Consider the following 17746-nt stretch of genomic DNA (forward strand, 5'->3'; position numbering starts at 1 on the left):
TATCTGAGCATGGTGAAACCCGCTTTAGTCCCGGCATTGGGTGGGTGGGGAGCGTCCCAGCCCGGGCCAGTGGCGTGGGACCCATCCCAGGACACCCATGGGCAAGGTGAGGATGGCAGGGACAAAAGCTGGCTCGCCGACTGGTGCAAAGGGCTGCCGCGGCGGTGCGAGGACGGCAGGTCCCGCTCAGCTGAGCAGCCGAATTAAACCGCAGGGGCAATGCCCAAATTCGTGAGCTGGTTGGCATGGCACCGTCACCCGTCCTGGGCCAGGCAGCCACCATCCCCCCCGGCTGGAGGAGCAGGGCAGAGCAAGACTTGCACCGCTCGGGGCATGAACATCCTTGCGAGGATCCCTGCCTGCAGACAGGAGTGCAGGCAGGGCCCAGGTGCCTGGCAGGGCTGGGCCCCGCTGCCAGCGCTCCCTTGGCACCGCCGGACACATCTGCGTCCCGTCGTCCTCACGGCAGCCATTACCTGCAGCGAGAGCTCCCCGCGCCAGCGTGCCTGCAAGCGCCTCCCTGAGCCTGGAGTCGGCCGAAGCCGGGTTCATTTACACGTTGTGCAGAGGGTTTAATTAATTGGATTTCTTTTTAAAAGGCTTCATTTGTGCTGACGAGTGCTGGGGTTTGGATCACGCCCCCCTAGCCCGGCTCCCCAAAACGTACACACTGGGACCCGTTGGCAATGGGATAACTGCTGGGGGTGGGCAGCATCCCTCCAGCATCCCGCAGCCGCCGTCCTGCTCTCTCCCCCTCCAGCGTGCAATTAGGGATGAGCCACCTCCGAGCTGCCTGCCGTCACCTACCCCCCTCGTCACCGCGTCCCCGGGGAGGGGATCAGGATGGGTGCAGGGGAGAAGGGAGACGACGATGCCCTGCAGCTCCCACCACCGCTGCCGGGCTCGTGCACGTGGCCGGCGCTGCTGCCTGGCCGCCGGCGCTGCTGCCTGGCCGCCGGCGCTGCACGCTTCCCTGACGTCCTCCAGCTGGGACGGCTCGGTCCCTCGCCATCTTATCGGGGAGTTGTTCTTGGCCCCCGTGGCAGCGGCAGCTGAGGAGCAGGAATGCTTGCCTTTGTTTCGGAGTCAGCCTGGCTTCGGGAGACGTCGCCTCCAGCATCTGGATTTCATTTGTGGCCATTTGGAGAGCATGAAGGATGCTGGTCTTTTAATTCTCTTTTAACCCTTTCCTCGCCCAGGAAGTTTTGCCTGGCCTGGGAGGGGAGGGCTGCAGGAAGCCGGAGATTTCCAATGACCGCAGCCAGGGTAGCTCCCTGCCCTCTCCATCCCTGGGGAAGCGGAGAGGAGAGCAGCCAGCCTGGGTGCTCCGCAGTCATCGGGCTCACCCCGGGGCTGGCACATCCCTGTCACCATCCCCAGCTGCTCCCTGGCCCTGCCCAAGGCTGCAGAGAGCAGGGGCCACTCGCTGCCCGGGGAGGACGGGTACCCCGGGCTGGGGCACAGCCTGCAGCGGCGGGACGGGCTCCCCGGGGCTGTGGGAAACAGCAGACGCCGGGCTGGGCCGGCTACCGGGCCCCGGCACTCAGGCACCAGTCTGCAGGGTGCCATGCATAGGTGCCTGCTGGCATGCACGGCTGCAGGATGCCATGCATTGGTGCCCATGGGTGTGTACGGCTGCAGGATGCCATGTGTTGGTGCCCACTGGCGTGCTCGGCTGCACGGTGCGGCACGTTGGTGCCTGCCGGTGTGCGTGGCTGTGCGATGCTGTGCGTTGGTGCCTGCCGGTGCGCACAGCTGCACGGTGCCATGTGTTGGTGCCCGCCAGCACGCACGGTTGCACCATGCCATGTGTTGGTGCCTACCGGCATGCACAGCCGCACGGTGCCATGCATTGGTGCTTTCCAGCATCCAGCACTGCCTGCTGGGGAGCACACGGCGAGCAGACCCCCTGCCCCAGCTCCGGTGGGAGGCAGGGGACCGGCTAACAGGCTCTCCTGCAGCTTCCACCCGGGAAGAGTGATGCACAAGCCGGGCAAGCGATTCGGGGGTTGCTGGCACCCAGCGGGGTCACAAACCCCAACCCCTGCGGTGCTGCCGGGACGGCGCAGAGCTCGGTGCCACGGGCAAGCCGGGGCCAAGCCGGGCTTTATCAGCCGGTAACGGCCGTGCTGTGTGCGTCACCCCAGCGGGGACCGTGCCCGGGCCAGTGTACCGGGGGTTAAACCCTCTGGTGTGACAAATGGGGGGCTTGGGGTCGCGCGGGGGTGTGCGGGGTCCGGCATCTGCTGGCCCCGGGAGGCAGGGCGGGGGACGCCCGCTCCCGCCAGCCAAGGAGAAAATACTAATCCTTTTATTTTTATATTATTACTTATTCATCTGGGCTGCACAGGCCTAATGGAAACCAGATGGAGGAAAACAGACACAGCCCCAAGCGGCTGGGACAAATTACCCCAAAGAAAGAAAAAAAAAAAAAACCACCAAAAACAGAGAAAGAAAAAAAAAATTCCAGCAGAGTTTGAGTCGTGTTAGGGAATTATTGTTTGGAGGCGCTGCCGGGAGGCTGCCCCGTGCCCCCCAAAACCCCCTTCACCCGCCACGGAGCTCATCCCATCCTGCAAAGGACCTGGGTTGGTGCCACGGCTGTGGCTGGATCCTGTGGGCATTCCGGTCTCTGTTTGCTTTGGGCATTTCTGGGCTTGGGCACTGAGAAATCCCATCGGGTTTGGGGCCGCCCCTTGTCCCCATGCCCACATGGCAGTGTTTGGGTTGCAAACACCTCGGGGAAAATTTATGACTTAGAGAAAAAAAAGGAAAAGACAAGAAAAAACACAGCCAGGCCTCGTTTCCCCAGGTGCTTGCTCAGCTTCGTGGAAACTTTCCTCCCGATGGGAAGCTGTGGAAAAGCTGTGTTGGTGCCAGAACGAGTGTGTCGTGTTTTCCCCTCAGTGTGGCCATGCATACGGAGTCAGAACAGCAAGGGGGACGAGGATGGGGACGGTGATGCGGGCAGGGATGGGGATACAGGAAGGGACAGTGCCGGGGATGCAGGCAGGGATGGTGCTGGGGATGCAGACAGGAACAGGGATGCAGGTGGGGACAGTGCTGGGGATGCAGGCAGGGATGGGGATACAGGCAGGGACCATGCTGGGGATGCAGGCAGGGATGCTGCCAGTGATGCAGACGAGAACAAGGATGCAGGTGGGGACGGGAACAGAGATGCAGGTGGGGACAGTGCCAGGGATGCAGGCAGGGATGGGGATGCAGGCAGGGACCATATTAGGGATGCAGGCAGGGACAGGGATGCAGGCTGGGGCGAACATCTCGCAGCCTGCAGCCTCCTCCCTCCCTGCAAGCAACGGCAGAGCCAAACCCGCTGGCGCAGCCCCTCCGTGCTGGGAGCCGTGCAGGCAGCTGCTGCAGGTGCGCTTACCCGGGCAAGATGCCACGCTGTCCCCAAGCTGCTGTGGCTTGTCCCCACGCCCGGCGGCTGTTGTGTGGAGGGCCAGGGCCTCAGGCCGAGCACGTGGGCGGTTGCAGCGTTGCCGATGTGAAGAGCGTGTTGCAATGCCTCGCTGCGCCGCGCTCGATGTGCAATGTCAGCCAGCGGCCCGCGGTGCAAAACCCGGGCTCGGAAGGGACGAGAAGGCCAAGGGGATGGCAACGGTGCCCACGCAGAGCCCTGTGTCACGGGGAGGTGCTGGCCCTGCCTGCTGCGGGCAGGAGCCGGCAGGCAGAGGAGATGCAGGTTGTGCTTTGCCGAGCTGGGCAGTGGGCGATGCCCGGGGCATGCCGAGCCCAGGAGGGATCGTGCGGGCACCCGGCAGATCAAGGTGCTGCGGCTGCGCAGATGCAGCCACCCAGTCTGGGTCATGCTCTGTGCACGCTCACGGCTCACCCTCTGCCGTCGGGGCTGGATCCTGCTCTGCTGATTGACGGGGGAAGCCTGGAAGGCTGGAGAAGCCTTGCCCAGAGATGGGCATTTCCCTGAAAAGGAAAATAAAAGGTGTTTTTCAAAACATACCTTTTATTTTGGCAGGCCCTGTAAAGAAACGGCTGTTCTATGGGGAGGGATGCTGCTTGGTCTTGGGGTTTCTCCTGTGGCTGGAGTGGGAGAAGGGAGCAAGGAAAGGGAAACTGGAGCATGCACATCCAGGCGTCTGCAGGATTACAGTGTGCCATGGGAGGGGAGGGATGCTCCCATGGTGCAGGAGCCATCCAGGAGGATTCTGTGGGATCACGATGGTGGCTGCCCGAGATTTCAGCCCTTGCCAGCAGCTCTCCCATCTCCCGGGCCTCTGCGTGCGGCATCGGCTGTGGCACAAGCCCCGACAGCATCTTGCTCAGGATGAGGCCCCCGTTTTATTTAGCCCAGGCAATGTGCTCTTGCAGGGTTCAATTAATCTCACAACAGTTGCAGCGGATTAAGCATGCATATTAGATTAGCGTTTATCAGCCTTGCCTGGCGGGGAGCGTGCCGGGGCGCAGCGGGGACCCCGGCCGGGCGCGGGGCAGCCGTGCCGGCCGCTTCCTTCTTTGGCTGGGGCCGGCGGCGGCGCGGGCTCGGGCACACTGACAGATCGCCGCAGCTGCCCGCATTTGCGGCCACCCGTCACCGCCCGGCGCAGCAGCCGCGGGGCCGAAACCTTGCACCGGGGCTGTGCCGCTGCCGCCATCCGGAAGGGACGGTGCTGGCACGCTTGCCCCGGGGATGCCGCTGCCGGGTGTTATTTGGGGTTGCAGGCGCAGGGCGGTGGGAGGGAGGCAGCGATGCCTGGGGGGAGCCCAGCGTGGTGATGGCAGGGAGCCCCACGTGTCCTGGTTTGCAGGATCCGGCACCTTGCAGGGCTCCTCGGGGCTGCGGGAGGACAGCCACCGGTGGGAGCGCGGGTCCTGCCATCGCTGCTGCCACCGAGCATCGCCGTAACGAACCCACGATTTACTGCCTGTGCATAATCCCTGCCTGGGATTACGGCAGCCCTGTGCGTAGCTGCCGGGGACGGCGAGGGGTTAGCGGGCAGCCGGGGATTCCCGAGATGTGGGCAGGTAACCGCTGGCAGGAGGGTGCCGGGACGTGACAGCGATGGCTTTGCAGGGACGCACGCACTGTTCGTGTGCTGGGCCGGGCTGTGCCCCGTGCGTGGGGCAGAGCTGGCGCTGCAGGGGCAGAGCAGTGCCCTGCCCTGTCCCCACCACCCTGCATCCACGCCAGGCACAGGGCACCGTCCCCACCGTTGTGCAGATGCACAGGAGGTCGGTCACCATCCCCACTGTCCTGCAGGCACACAGGACACCAGGCACCGTCCGTGCTGCCCGAGCTCTGCCCAAGGCAAGGGTTGCCATCCTGCACCGGGGAGCAGAGATGCCCAGGCCAGCCCAAGGTCCCTGAGCGTCTCCTTTGCCCCCAACCTGACCCCGGTTTGGAGGGGAAGCGCGGCGCTGCCCGGCACACCTTGCTCACTGCCCCGTGCCCTCTCCCCGCAGATAACGCGGAGACGCGGGCCGCCACCATGCCCGACTCGCCGGCTGACGTGAAGACGCAGTCCAGGTCCACGCCGCCCAGCATGCCTCCACCACCGCCGGCCGTCACACAGGGAGCCACGCGCCACCCCTCCTTCACGACAAACACCAGTGAGTACCGGGCTGCTGGTGGGGATGGGGACGGATGCCAGGCAGGGAAGCTGCCCGGCTCCCTTCGCCTCTGGGTCACATGCTGCACCCGGGACCAGCAGCATCCTCAGACCCCTGCGTGGTGCTGGCCGTGCTGTGGGGTGGCATTACCCATCCTTGCACCGGAGAAGGTCTTTGGGCTGCACGCCCCAAGCCGCGGCTCATGCATGTGCCTGCGGGGAGCACCACGGCACTGCCCGTCGCCAGCAGTGCCCTGCGAGGTGCTTGGGGACAGGGACGTCCTGGTCTCCTGCCACGCGGTCACTGAACGGTGGCACAGAGCAGCGCGTGGCTCCGGGCGCTCTCTCCTGCAGAGAGCTGGCTGGAGGGTGCCGCGGCCTGGGGGGGTCCCTGCGGGTCGGAGCTGGCCCTGTCGGGGGGCCTGGGTAGGTGGGGACCTGCCTGCCCGTCCGCATGTGGCACCCGGCGGTGGCAGGGCGATGTCACGGCCAGCCGTGGTGGCAGGGACCTGTTTGCCCTGCCCAGGCCAAGGCGTGGTGGCATCAGGAGACTCGGCGGGGACTCGAGGTTCAAGTCCTCAGTCTCTGTAGCAGCGTTGAACTGGGGGAGCCCCGACGCGCTGGTTGCACTGGTGGCACGTGGGCTCGTTGCACGCCCGCAGGGCTTGCACCGGGGATCGGTCCCTGTGCCGGCGTCACCGCCCCGGCACACGGCCAGACAAGGCACACACGGGGCAGGATCCAGGCGGGCAGGGGCCGAGGCTGATTCCCCTGGCAGGAGCGGCGGTGGCCATAGCAAGGGTTGCTCCAGCTCCGCCGAGACGTATCCCGGGCACGCGTGCACGCAGGGGTTTTGCTCGTAGCTGCTTCTTGCTTAGAAACTCCAGCGGGGAAGAAAACACCCCTAAAAAACCCCCTGAGCCGCAGCCCCTCGACAGCCGCTGCGCCCCGGCAGTGCTCCCCGCCGCGGCCCTGCCGCCCTCCCGGCCAGACGCTCTCTAATTAGAAATCAGCTTGTGCTCGGCTGCGCTCTGAGGGGTTTTGCTTTTTAATCCGAGCCCTGCGGCAGATGTGGCATCCTGGGTTCGGCTCGGTGCAGGACGAGGGGCTGGGGGTGCAGGTAGCCTCTCCGCCGTGGCTCGGCCCGCAGCGTGATGGTGTTTCGGTTGTTCTTGGTCTCGGGGAAATGTTGCAAACCACTCCCTGCGCTGGGGCTGCGCAGGGGTGGTCCCGAAATGCGGGGACCGTGTTAGGCAACCGAGCATCCCTTGAAGCTTCCCTCCGGCTGCAGTGGGATGCAGGGATCCGGCTCCATCCCTGGCACGCCTGGGTCCAGGTGGCTTCACCCACGGCACGCATGCCCCTGCCGTGCCCGCTGTCGAGGAGCGTTGCCCGCAGGAGGAGCGGGTTGTGCCCAAGCCGGGACCCTCGGCCGAGAGCTGCCCCCTCTGCTCTCTCATCATAGCGTGTTTTATTTTGCTTGCAGATCGAGACGCTGGCCCTCCGACGTTTCTGCCTCGCGGCCGTTTTCATGGTTGCTTGAAATGGTCGATGGTCTGTCTTTGTAAGTAAAATGAAGCATCCGCTCTCATGAGAGACCCGAGCCGCAGCCGCAGACCCCACCCCCCCCCCCCGGGAGGCGCAGGGTCCCACGGGGGGCACGGTGCTGCCCGTGGGGGGAGCTTGGGCAGGGTGCGCTTCCCTGCGCCAGCCCCTCGCCCTGCCCCGGCGGGTCACGGGGATGCGAACCCCGGCCCCGGCCCGGCCGAGGGACATGTGCGGCGTCTAACTTAGTAACGCACCTGTCGCGGGAATAAAAGCAGTTGGGGCCGCCGGGTTATTTTCGGCACCTCTTTAGCGGGTGGCTGATACTGCCCGGCCGTAGAGCGAGCGGGAGCCCGCCAAAGCAGGCAGGGCAGGCAGGGCGGCACAGGCACCGCAAGGTTAGTGCGATCCCAGGAGCCGGGTGCCCGGCGCGCCGTGGGGAAAGGCGCGGTGCATGCCCCGGGTGCCGCGGAACGGCGCGCGGTCGGGAGATGGGGTGACGCGTGCCGTCACCCGTGCCGGCCGTGGAAAGGTCCCTGCGCTCGCGCGGTCTGAGCAGAGGGCTGGCGCGGGAGCGAGGGGCCCGCCGCACCGCAGGCTGGCACCCTGAGATGTCCTCCCGCCGGTCCCCTGACATGGGGTGCTCCGGGCAGCTCCCATCCTCTCCGCCTGGGCAGCGGGGCCAGAGGTGCCGGCGTGCTGCAAGCCAGGCTGGGCTCTGTGGGAAATGGCTCGTGGCTTCTCGCTGGGGGGTGCTGAGCAGCTCCCAGAGGGGCAGGATGGAGCCCTTTGTCTTGGCTTGAACGTCGAGGAGCAGGATCAGGCCCTCGCTGAGCTGGCGCATGCACTGCATCCCATCCCTCCCCACAGCCTGCATCTGCCTCCTGCAGTGCCAGGGACCGGTCCAGGATGCAACCCCAGGGATGCAGCAGCATCCCGAAGCCTCCCGGGGGGTGTTGGCCCCGCAGTACCCGGCAGGATGCTCCGGTTCCCCCAGCCCAGCCTCATCCCCGCGGTGCCAGGGCACGGCCGCCCGCTCTGACCTCCCGTCCCCTCTCTCTTCCCCGCAGTGATGAACGGGAGCAGCCACTCGCCGACCGCCATCAATGGGGCCCCGTCCACCCCCAACGGGTTCAGCAACGGGCCGGCCACCTCCTCCACCGCCTCCCTCTCCACCCACCAGCTCCCGCCGGCCTGCGGCGCCCGCCAGCTCTCCAAGCTCAAGCGCTTCCTCACCACGCTGCAGCAGTTCGGCAACGACATCTCCCCCGAGATCGGGGAGCGGGTGCGCACCCTCGTCCTGGGGCTCGTGGTACGTCTGTCGGGCACGGGGCGGGGGCTGGCGGGGCGATGCTATGTCTGGGGATCCTGTGTTCTCCTTTTGGGATGGAGATGCTGCTGAATGGGAAAAAAAGAGGGTCCTGTTGGTGCTGGATTGACCTAAATCCTGGAAAAATGGGAGCTGTTTTTCCGGCATCTCCTGGGATCTGCACAGCACGGTGCAGGGTTGGGTCCCTGCTGCTGGCATTGCCAGCAAAGCCTCGAGCGTGGTTTTCCCTCGAGCATGGTTTTCCCTCGAGTGCGGCAGAGCCAGCGGAGGAGCAGAAATGGGGGAGAAATGGGGGAGAAACAGCAAAGCATCCCCCCCGGGGGGTGGAGGGCAGGCGGGGGGCTGTGGCCGGTGGCGCTGAGCCCGGGCTGTCCCCGCAGAACTCCACGCTCACCATTGAGGAGTTTCACGCCAAGCTCCAGGAAGCCACCAACTTCCCGCTGCGACCCTTCGTCATCCCTTTCCTCAAGGTGGGTGCCCCAGCCCGGGCGCCGCGGGGATGTCGGGGTTAGCGTCGGCATTGCCGGCAAAGGGGGATTCGGGGGGTGGCTTTGGGGTCGAGGCTGGCAGCTGCCTGTGGGGCTGCCTGCGTCCCCCTGGGCACGCGTGTGTGTGTCCCCCCCCCCGCACGCCCAGCTCCTTGCACGTGTGGAGTCACACGAGGCCGGGGCTGTTTGCAATAAAGCGAGGGGTTCGGCCCAGCTGGTAACCATTTGCGATTCATTAAAAATCCCCTTTTTTTTATTTGCCTTTTAATTTCGCGCTGACTCCGCACTGTCACCCTGCTCCAGAGGGATTCGCCGACTGCTGGCACGCCTGGCAGCACCGGCGCTGCCGGCAGATGTTCAAGCCTGGCGTCGCCTGTCCCTCGTTAGCAGAGGAATAACAAAAAAGTGCAAAAAAAGCCCCTTTTCCACCTCTACCTCCCCGGTCCCCTGGAGCGGAGGTCCATGCTCACCGCAGGAATCTGCCTGCAAAGCTGCCGGAGCGGTTTGCTCCTGGCAGGGGAAGGCAGAGCCGAAACCCAGCCGGGCTGAGCCGGCGGGGGGACGGCAGAGCCCCCTCGCCCTCCTGCCCGGGTTTGCAGGGGAACACGGGGTCCGTGGGAGCAGGGGGAGGTGCATTCCCCGGCCACGTGGCTCACAGGGTCCTGGCGGGTGCTGGTGGCCCCGCGACTCGGGGCGGGCTGGGAGCCGTCCCCGTTGTCCCACTGCCAAGTGCGCGGCGGCCCCGCCGGCCACCCTGGCACCCCGCTCCCAGCTGTTCTCACCGTGGGCTCCAGATGTTTCTCATTTTCCTAACTGCAACCAGCCGGGCTTGGCGTGCTTCCCAGACTCAGGGGCTTGCTTGTTTTTGTGGGGTTGTTCCCCCCTCCGGGCCGGGGAAGGGGAGGGTCCAGCCCGCTTGCCGCACCACACGTCTCCGGCTCGGGCGCTAACGTGTCCGACAGATGCGGGGTTTGGCTGCGGATCTGCTGCCTAAAGAGAAAACCAGAGCTGGCAGCCAGAGCACCCGGGCAGAAAGGGGTCTCTGCTGCTTAATTCTTGCTGTTCTGCGTGCTCCTAGGGGCTGCAGTGCCCGGGGTTGGGGGGGGACAGGGTGGGTGGGGAGGTCACAGCCAGTCCTCATGCCCCACGGGTGCCAGATGGGCTGGGGGCTCCCCAGCCCAGGGGTTCAGGTCCCCAGGGCAAGCAGCGTAGGGACAGGGTGGCAAAGGTGGCCGACCTGGCCGGGGGATGATGCTCTGCAAGCCCTGCCAGGATGCAGGAGGGCTCGGTTGAAGCTGTGCCCATGTCAGCACGTGGCTGAACCCTGTGGGGTGCCACATGTGTGTCCCCTGCCCCCCAGCAGCCCAGCTGGCCTGGGCATGCTGCAGTGAGTGGCGTCCCAAGGATGTCCCCCTAGGGAAGGTGAGCAGGACCCCAAAGGGAAGGCTGCTGCCTGCCCGGCACCTCCTGCCCGCGGCGGGTTGGGGGCAAAGCCGGGCTGTGCCGGGCAGAGGGGACTGCGCTGGGGCGGCCGGGCTCTGCAGGGGGCTCTGAGCAGCTGGGTACCAGGCATGAGGTTGGGAGGGCGTCTGCGGGGCCGTGGACTGGAATTTCGCCCCCCCCCTTCCCCTCCTCGCAGGCCAACCTGCCACTGCTGCAGCGGGAGCTGCTGCACTGCGCCCGCATGGCCAAGCAGACCCCGGCCCAGTACCTGGCCCAGCACGAGCAGCTGCTGCTGGACGCCAACGCCTCCTCTCCCATCGACTCCTCCGAGCTGCTCCTGGAGGTGGGCGAGAGCGGCAAGAGGAGGACGCCAGACAGGTGCAAGCCGGGGCGGGCACGTGGGGTATATTTTTGGGGACCCATCCCTGCCACCCCCCCCCTCTTCCCCCCCTGCCTCACCAGGGCGGTGAGCGCCGGTGCCTGGTGGGGACCGACCTCCTCTCCTCCACTCAGGACCAAAGAGAACGGTTTGGACCGAGACCCTCTGCACCCCGAGCACCTCAGCAAGCGGCCGTGCACCATGAGCCCGGCGCAGCGCTACAGCCCCAGCAACGGGCTAAGCCACCCGCCCAACGGGCTGGGGCACCCCCCCGCCGCCCCCCCCTTGCCCCAGCACTACCGCCTGGAGGACATGGCCATGGCGCACCACTACCGCGACGCCTACCGCCACCCCGACCCCCGGGAGCTCCGCGAGCGCCAGCGGCCCGCCGGTGAGTGGTGGCATCCCCCGTGTGCAGGGGCCGGGGGGGGGGGGCAGGGGGCTGGGGAGCACACCCCCCCTTAGGGAGAGGGGTGCTGCGGGGTGGTGCTGACCCCCGCCCTGCGCTTGCCTTGCAGCGGTGCACGGGACGCGGCAGGAGGAGGTGATCGACCACCGGCTCACCGACCGGGAGTGGGCGGAGGAGTGGAAACACCTCAACAACGTACGTAGTGCCCCCCCCGGCTATCTCACGGGACTGCCGTGCATATTTTGTGTCCCCCCCGCCCTGCTTTACCCTCCATCCCTACCGTGTCCCCCCCTGGGCTTTTCTCCGAGCATCCTCTGCTCCCCTCAGCCAGAATGGCACACCGCCCCGGCGCAGACCGGCATAGCCTGAATCCATCCCCCCCGCCAGCGCTGGGCACTGCAGCCCCCCAGCTGCTTGCAGCAGAGCCCCCCCCCCCAACCCTGACGTTACCCCCCCCCCGCAGCTGCTGAACTGCATCATGGACATGGTGGAGAAGACGCGCCGGTCGCTGACGGTGCTGCGGCGGTGCCAGGAGGCCGACCGCGAGGAGCTCAACCACTGGATCCGGCGCTACAGCGACGCCGAGGACATGAAGAAAGGCAGCCCCCCCTCCGCCCGCCCCCACAACAGCTCCTCCGCCTCCGAGGCACCCCAGTTAGGTATTGACCCCCGGGGCCACGGGGTGCGTTCGGGGGGGCTGCGCCCCTCTCCGGGGTGCCCGTGCTGTTCCCCCGGGGGTCCGGCGCTGCCGGCGGGTGGGTTCGAAGAGGACGGCATCTCCTAACGGCGTCACCCCCTCTCCTTCGCAGACGCTCACCGGGAGTTTGCGCCGCGGCCCCTCTCCGGGTATATGCCAGAGGAGATCTGGAGGAAGGCTGGTGAGTGCAGGGTGGGCACCAGCGCCTATCGGTGTGCCGAGCTGGCAAGGTCTCTGCTCCGTCCCCTCCCCGCACTGCATCAGGGTGCCGGTGGGGCTGGAGGGGCTCGGGGTGGGTTTGCGGCGGGGGGGTGGATGCTCGCAGCCTTCCCATGGCGCTGCTGCAGAGGGGGAAGCATGGAGCCCAGGCTGGGGTGCCGGCACACCCCGTGCCACGCTCGGCCGCCTTCCTTCCAGAAGAAGCTGTGAACGAGGTGAAGCGTCAGGCCATGTCCGAGCTGCAGAAGGCCGTGTCGGACGCCGAGCGGAAAGCCCACGAGCTGATCACGACGGAGCGAGCCAAGATGGAGCGAGCCCTGGCCGAGGCCAAGCGCCAGGCTTCGGAGGACGCCCTGACCGTCATCAATCAGCAGGAGGACTCGAGCGAGGTGGGGGCCGGCAGGGGCGAGCCGGGGGGCCGGGGTCGGTGGCAGCACGGGCGTTTGGGACCTGCTGCTTTCGCAATCACGTTTACAGCGTCTGCGCGTGCGAGCGTGGGTACCGGGGGGGCTGCGGCAACACCACAGGATGGGAAGAAGAGGGGATTTCTTGCACGGAGCTGGGGATGGGGTGCATGGTCCAGGATGTGGGTGCATGGTCCGAGATGATGTGCATGGTCCAGGATGATGTGCCTAGTCCAGGATGGGGGAGTATGGTCCAGGATGGGGGAGCACAGTCTGGGATGGAGTGCATGGTCCAGGATGGAGGGCACAGTCCAAGACAGGAGTGCATTGTCCAGGATGGGAGAGCACAGCCTGGGATGGAGGTGCATGGTCCAGGATGGGGACACACAGTCCAGGATGATGTGCATGGTCTGGGATGTGTGTGCATGGTCCAGGATGGGGTGCATGGTCCATGACAGGGTGCATGGTCCAGGATGGGGATGCACGGTCCGGGATGATGTGCATGGTCTGGGATGTGTGTGCATGGTCCAGGATGGGGATGCACGGTCCGGGATGATGTACATGGTCTGGGATGCAGGTGCATGGTCTGGGATGATGTGCATGGTCCAGGATAGGGATGTGTGGTCCAGGATGGGGGTGCCTGGTCTGGGATGGGGGTGCACAGTCTGGATGATGGGGGTGCCTGGTCCAGGATGGGGGTGCCTGGTCCAGGATGGGGGTGCCTGGTCTGGGATGGGGTTGCACGATCCGGGACTGAGGTTTGGCTTTCCATCCCCGCAGAGCTGCTGGAACTGCGGGCGCAAAGCGAGCGAGACCTGCAGCGGCTGCAACACCGCCCGCTACTGCGGTTCCTTCTGCCAGCACAAGGATTGGGAGAAACATCACCACGTCTGCGGGCAGACTCTGCAAGGGCTGCCGGCCCCCGCCACCCCCGCCACCGGCATGGGGCTCCCGCCGGGTCCGGGCCAGCCCGACGGGGTGGCCACCATCGCCAGCAGCCCCAGCGAGACAGGCTCGGCGGCCGCTTCCCGCGCCGGCACGCCGGCCACCCCGGCTCCGCTGGAGAGCGCGTCCCGCTGAGCCGCCCTCGGACTGCTGCTGCTGCTGCTGCTGCTGCCACTGCTGCCGCTGCCGCCGCTGCTACCACCGCTCTCCAAAAGACACGGACTGCACTCGATGCAATTTCCTCAGCTACCTGACTCGTGTGACCTCCGAAACGACCTCTCTAGCTCTCACAAATAATCCTCACGGATCCTCAAACTGGGCTTTAAGTGGAGTTAAGGCAAATACCGGTCTTCTCTGTTCTCTCTTCAGTCTTTGTTTTGGCTTTTTTTGGTTGGTTTTCTATCGGTTGGGGGATTGTGGTTCGGGGTTTTTTGGTTGGTTTTGGGGTTGTTGGTTTTTTTTTTCCTTTTTTTTCTTTCTGGATGAGGGATTTGGCTGCAGCCTTGCCACACAGTGACGCGGGGAGAGGCCGGCCCGGCCCTGACCCGCATCGGTGCTGCTGAGGGGCTCACTTGCAGGAGGAAAGAAACTTCTTTTCTTCGTCTCTTTCGTCCTTATTTTTTTCTTTTTTCTTTTTTCTTTTTTTTTTTTGTAAAAAAAAATAAAGAAAATAAAAAAGAAAACGTCGGACTCTTTGGCTTTAAGTAAGAAATTGTAAAAAAGGAAAAAAAAAAAAGAAAAAAAAAAAAGAACAATCCAAAAACCAGACGACGCCAAGTCAAGCCGCGTGACGGACGCTCACCTGTAACTACCTTGCTAGCTAGCCAAGAACAGACCAGACTCACCTCTGCTCCAAAGGAAATCCAAAACCAAGGAAGATCCAAACGTCTCTCCACTGCCAAAGTTCGTTTCGTTCTGTTGTCGCTTCCTTCCCCTCCCCGCAAGGATGGACGGACGCGCCCCCAGGGCTTTAAAGAGTTTCTATTAAAGTAAAGCAAAAAAAAAAAGGTGGTTTTTTTTAAAAAAAAAGCAAGCCCCCAAGGCGTGGGAGGGGGAGATGGTGGCTGAGAACCGCCCCGGTGGGCGCAGCCGGAGCCGGCACATCTCTACCTCTGCCCGCCGCCGCCCTGGAAAAAAGAGAATAAAAAAAGAGATTAAAAGACAGATTTTGGTTTTCTCCCTTCCTGAAGCCGTCGGGGGCTGCCTGCGGCCGGACCCCCCCCCCCCAGCCCCTCGCTGCCGGGCTGCTCCCACACCCCGCGTCGGATTTATTTTGCAAGGATTTTTAAGAGGAAAAAGGAAAGGAAAGGAAAGCGAGCGCCACCTCCTTCCTGGCCGAGGAGGCAGCCAAGGACGATGTCGATGATTTTGTATTTCTCGCATCATTGTACAAAGTGCAGAGGACGGGAGTGCAATACGGAAAGTCCCCCGGCTCCGAGAGGAGGGAAGCCCCGTGCGGGGCAGGAGTGCTGTACGCTAATGTGAATGTAAATAGTGTTTTGCAGAGGTCCAAAAAAAAAAAAAAATAATAATAATGATAGTGATAATAATAAGAGACATTTGCCAAATAAAAGATGATGAGAACCCGCTGGAGGCTGTGGCGTGGGGGAGCGAGGCTGGCCGGAGGCGAACAGAAGTCGTGTGCTCGATAGGAGCTGTAGTTTTTCCGCGTTTGCAAAAACCATCCTTTGTGTTTTCTTTAGGGGAGGAAGAGGAGGGAAGGGCTTGGGGCCGGGTCGGTTGTGTTGCCAGTCACCCAGGGGCCGGCTGCCGGCGCTGCCTTCGCGGCTGCCTCCTGCGACGGCCGTGCCATGCTGGCCGTGCCATGCTGGGCCGTGCCATGCTGTGCCGCGCTGCAGCAGAGCTTGGTGCATGGGGCACCCCCGAGGTGACGTTGCTGGCCCCGTGCCACCAGCACTCAGCCCTGCTGCAGGTTTCTGTGCACCCCGAGGTCTTGATGCATCCCCTGGGGGGGTTCTGTGCACCCCGAGGCCTTGGTACACCCCCCAGGGGGGGTTCTGTGCACCCCGAGGTCTCAGTGCATCCCCCCAGGGTTTCTGTGCACCACAAGAACTCAGTGCATCCCCCCAGGGGGGTTCTGTGCACCCCAAGAACTCAGTGCATCCCCTGGGGGGGGTTCTGTGCACCCTGAGGCTTCAGTGCATCCCCCCCAGGGGTTTCTGTGCACCCCAAGAACTCAGTGCATCCCCTGGGGGGGGTTTCTGTGCGCCCTGAAACCTTGGTGCATCCCCCCCGGGGGGTTCTGTGCACCCCGAGGCTGGGAGCTTTGCCGGGTGCCCCTCGAGTGACTGTTCACTTTATTTATGGTGTGACATATGTAATAGTGTCTATTTTTCTTACATTTCCTGAGAAGAGGTAATATATAAGAGTATTGCAGATGCACCTGCTGCGGGGCCGCCTGCTCTCCCGGGTGTCCGTCCCGTCCCTGCCCTTCCCGCCGTGCGTGTCCCCGCGTGTCCCCGCGTGCCCCCGGCCCCGCTCCGCGCTGGGGCTCTGCCTCTCTACCTCCGCCTCGCCGGGAAACCGCGGATGAGAGCATTTCCACAGAGACTGCTCTCGTTTCTACTCCCTTCTGTTTAGCTTTTTTTTTTTTAATTATTATTTTCTTTTTTTTTTTTTTCCGTTTTAAATAAGAATAAAAATACCCTACAGAACCTTGCATTGAAACCAAAAGCCGAGGGAGGGAGGGGATGGGCGGCGCGGCGCTAGCAGACGTCCAAACCAGAACGACAGCTTTAAAGTGTTATATTTCCCAAAAAATTAGCGATGCGGGGAGGACGGCAGCGGCAGTGCGGCCGCGCGGCCAGAGTGATGCGGGCACGGAGGGGGCCGTGGTGGCCAGGGAGGCTCTGGCCGGAGCGGAGGGCGCTTCTGTAGGGTTTTGCTCCAAAACGGTGTTGGGGCGTGCAGGGGGGGCCAGGGGACGCGTGCCCTGTGCCGTGCCCGAGCCGGGTCCTTCGGTGGCTTTGTGGCATGTGGGAGATGGCAGACGGATGAGCTGCGTGGTGCCGGTGCGGCCTGGGCGGGGGACACCCCGATGGCTGTGGGGCAGCTCGGGGACACGGGGTGCCAGGGTGGCTGGGCACAGTCTTCTGCCAGATCGGGTCCCCACGGCCACCCATAGCTCCCCTTCTTGGGTTTCCTCCCCTGCATTGCGGCTGGGGCTGGGGGACGGTGTTGGTGGTGTGGGGACAGCCTGCCTGAGGTCCTGGTCCCTGCGGGGAGGCAGAGCCCGGGGCGCTGGGTGCTGGGTGCTGGGTGCTGGGTGTGGCACCAAGCTGGAGGAGGTGGCAGGAGAGACGTGGCTCTGCTCCGGTGCCGAGCGTGGCACCGGTGCCCCATCCCCGGCGGGCGAGGGTCTCTCCAGCTCCTTCCTCGCGTTCCCAACCCGAAATCCCAGCTGAAACCAAAGTGCCGCATCCCGGCGAGGCTGGGCACCCCAGAGCGGGGGTCCCACACCTGCCTGGGCTTTGCTCCATCACTGCCAGAGCCCCCCCAGACCCCCCGCAGCCTCTCCTCACCCTCTTCCTCCAGGGTCTGCCAGGGTCCCCCCTTCTCCTCGGGGTGCCCCCCTGGATCCTGGAGGGTTTGAGGTCGGGGACAAGATGCCACCTTGTTCCCAGGTCCCAGGCACAGTGCTGGGGTGTCCCCGCCGCGGTGGCAGCCTCGGGGGCTCCTCCGATGCCACCGAATACCACAGCCCAGGGAGGGAGGTGTCGTGCTGCCATCCCCCCTCGCTCACGGCTGCGCAGGCAGCACCGGTTCCCCGGTCCCGTGGGGGCTGGGCCCTGCTCGCGTTACCCTGCCAGCCCTGGGGATGGGGATGCTGGGTACGGGGGTCCCCGGGGGGGGCTGGAAACCAGACCCCACTGCCAGGGCTGGGTGGGCATGGTGGCAGGCTGCCCTGCCCCGCCACGTGGGTTTTGGGGGCCAGCCCAGAGAGATGACGTGGTAGGACTTTCCTTCGGCATGCTGTCCCCCCCCTTGCTGTTTCCCGCTTTCTCTAAGTGTACTGTATGTTTGACCTGTGAAAGATGTAAACTTTATGATTCAGGTTATGTCTGTTCTTAACTCTGTATCTGTGTAATAAAGACAATTTAATATCAACCGGAGGCTCCGTAGCCTGGGCTTGTGGTGGGTGCTCTCGCCCCCCTCTCCCGGCAGCGCCCTGCAACCTGTGCCCCCAACCCTCGGGGGGTTCATTATAGCCCTGGGGTCAGTCGCTGCCCCATGTCCGGCTCTGAGGAGGGGTGTCCACAGCGGGAGGCATTCAGGGTT

At 64.5% G+C, this 17746-nt stretch overlaps 1 protein-coding gene across 5 annotated transcripts in view; it reads left to right on the plus strand.

Annotated features, from left to right (window-relative positions):
- The window catches only part of CBFA2T3 (CBFA2/RUNX1 partner transcriptional co-repressor 3), a 29400-nt gene extending 15237 nt beyond the window's left edge, over positions 1–14163 (plus strand). For 2 of the 5 annotated variants that reach the window (XM_050904293.1, XM_050904298.1), the window contains exons 2-12: positions 5443–5589; positions 7075–7152; positions 8204–8445; positions 8844–8933; positions 10591–10772; positions 10908–11164; positions 11292–11377; positions 11646–11841; positions 11992–12060; positions 12297–12487; positions 13283–14163. In XM_050904293.1, the coding sequence (XP_050760250.1) occupies positions 5443–5589; positions 7075–7152; positions 8204–8445; positions 8844–8933; positions 10591–10772; positions 10908–11164; positions 11292–11377; positions 11646–11841; positions 11992–12060; positions 12297–12487; positions 13283–13582 (1838 nt within the window). In that variant the 3' untranslated portion in view covers positions 13583–14163. Of the gene's footprint in view, positions 1–5302; positions 5340–5442; positions 5590–7074; positions 7153–8203; positions 8446–8843; positions 8934–10590; positions 10773–10907; positions 11165–11291; positions 11378–11645; positions 11842–11991; positions 12061–12296; positions 12488–13282 lie in introns of those variants that run through there. The other 3 variants (XM_050904296.1, XM_050904295.1, XM_050904297.1) reach the window with 3 other exon arrangements.
- Positions 14164–17746: the final 3583 nt, after the last annotated feature.

The sequence above is a fragment of the Gymnogyps californianus genome, chromosome 12 (assembly GCF_018139145.2).
Source record: "Gymnogyps californianus isolate 813 chromosome 12, ASM1813914v2, whole genome shotgun sequence".
Lineage (NCBI taxonomy): Eukaryota > Metazoa > Chordata > Aves > Accipitriformes > Cathartidae > Gymnogyps > Gymnogyps californianus.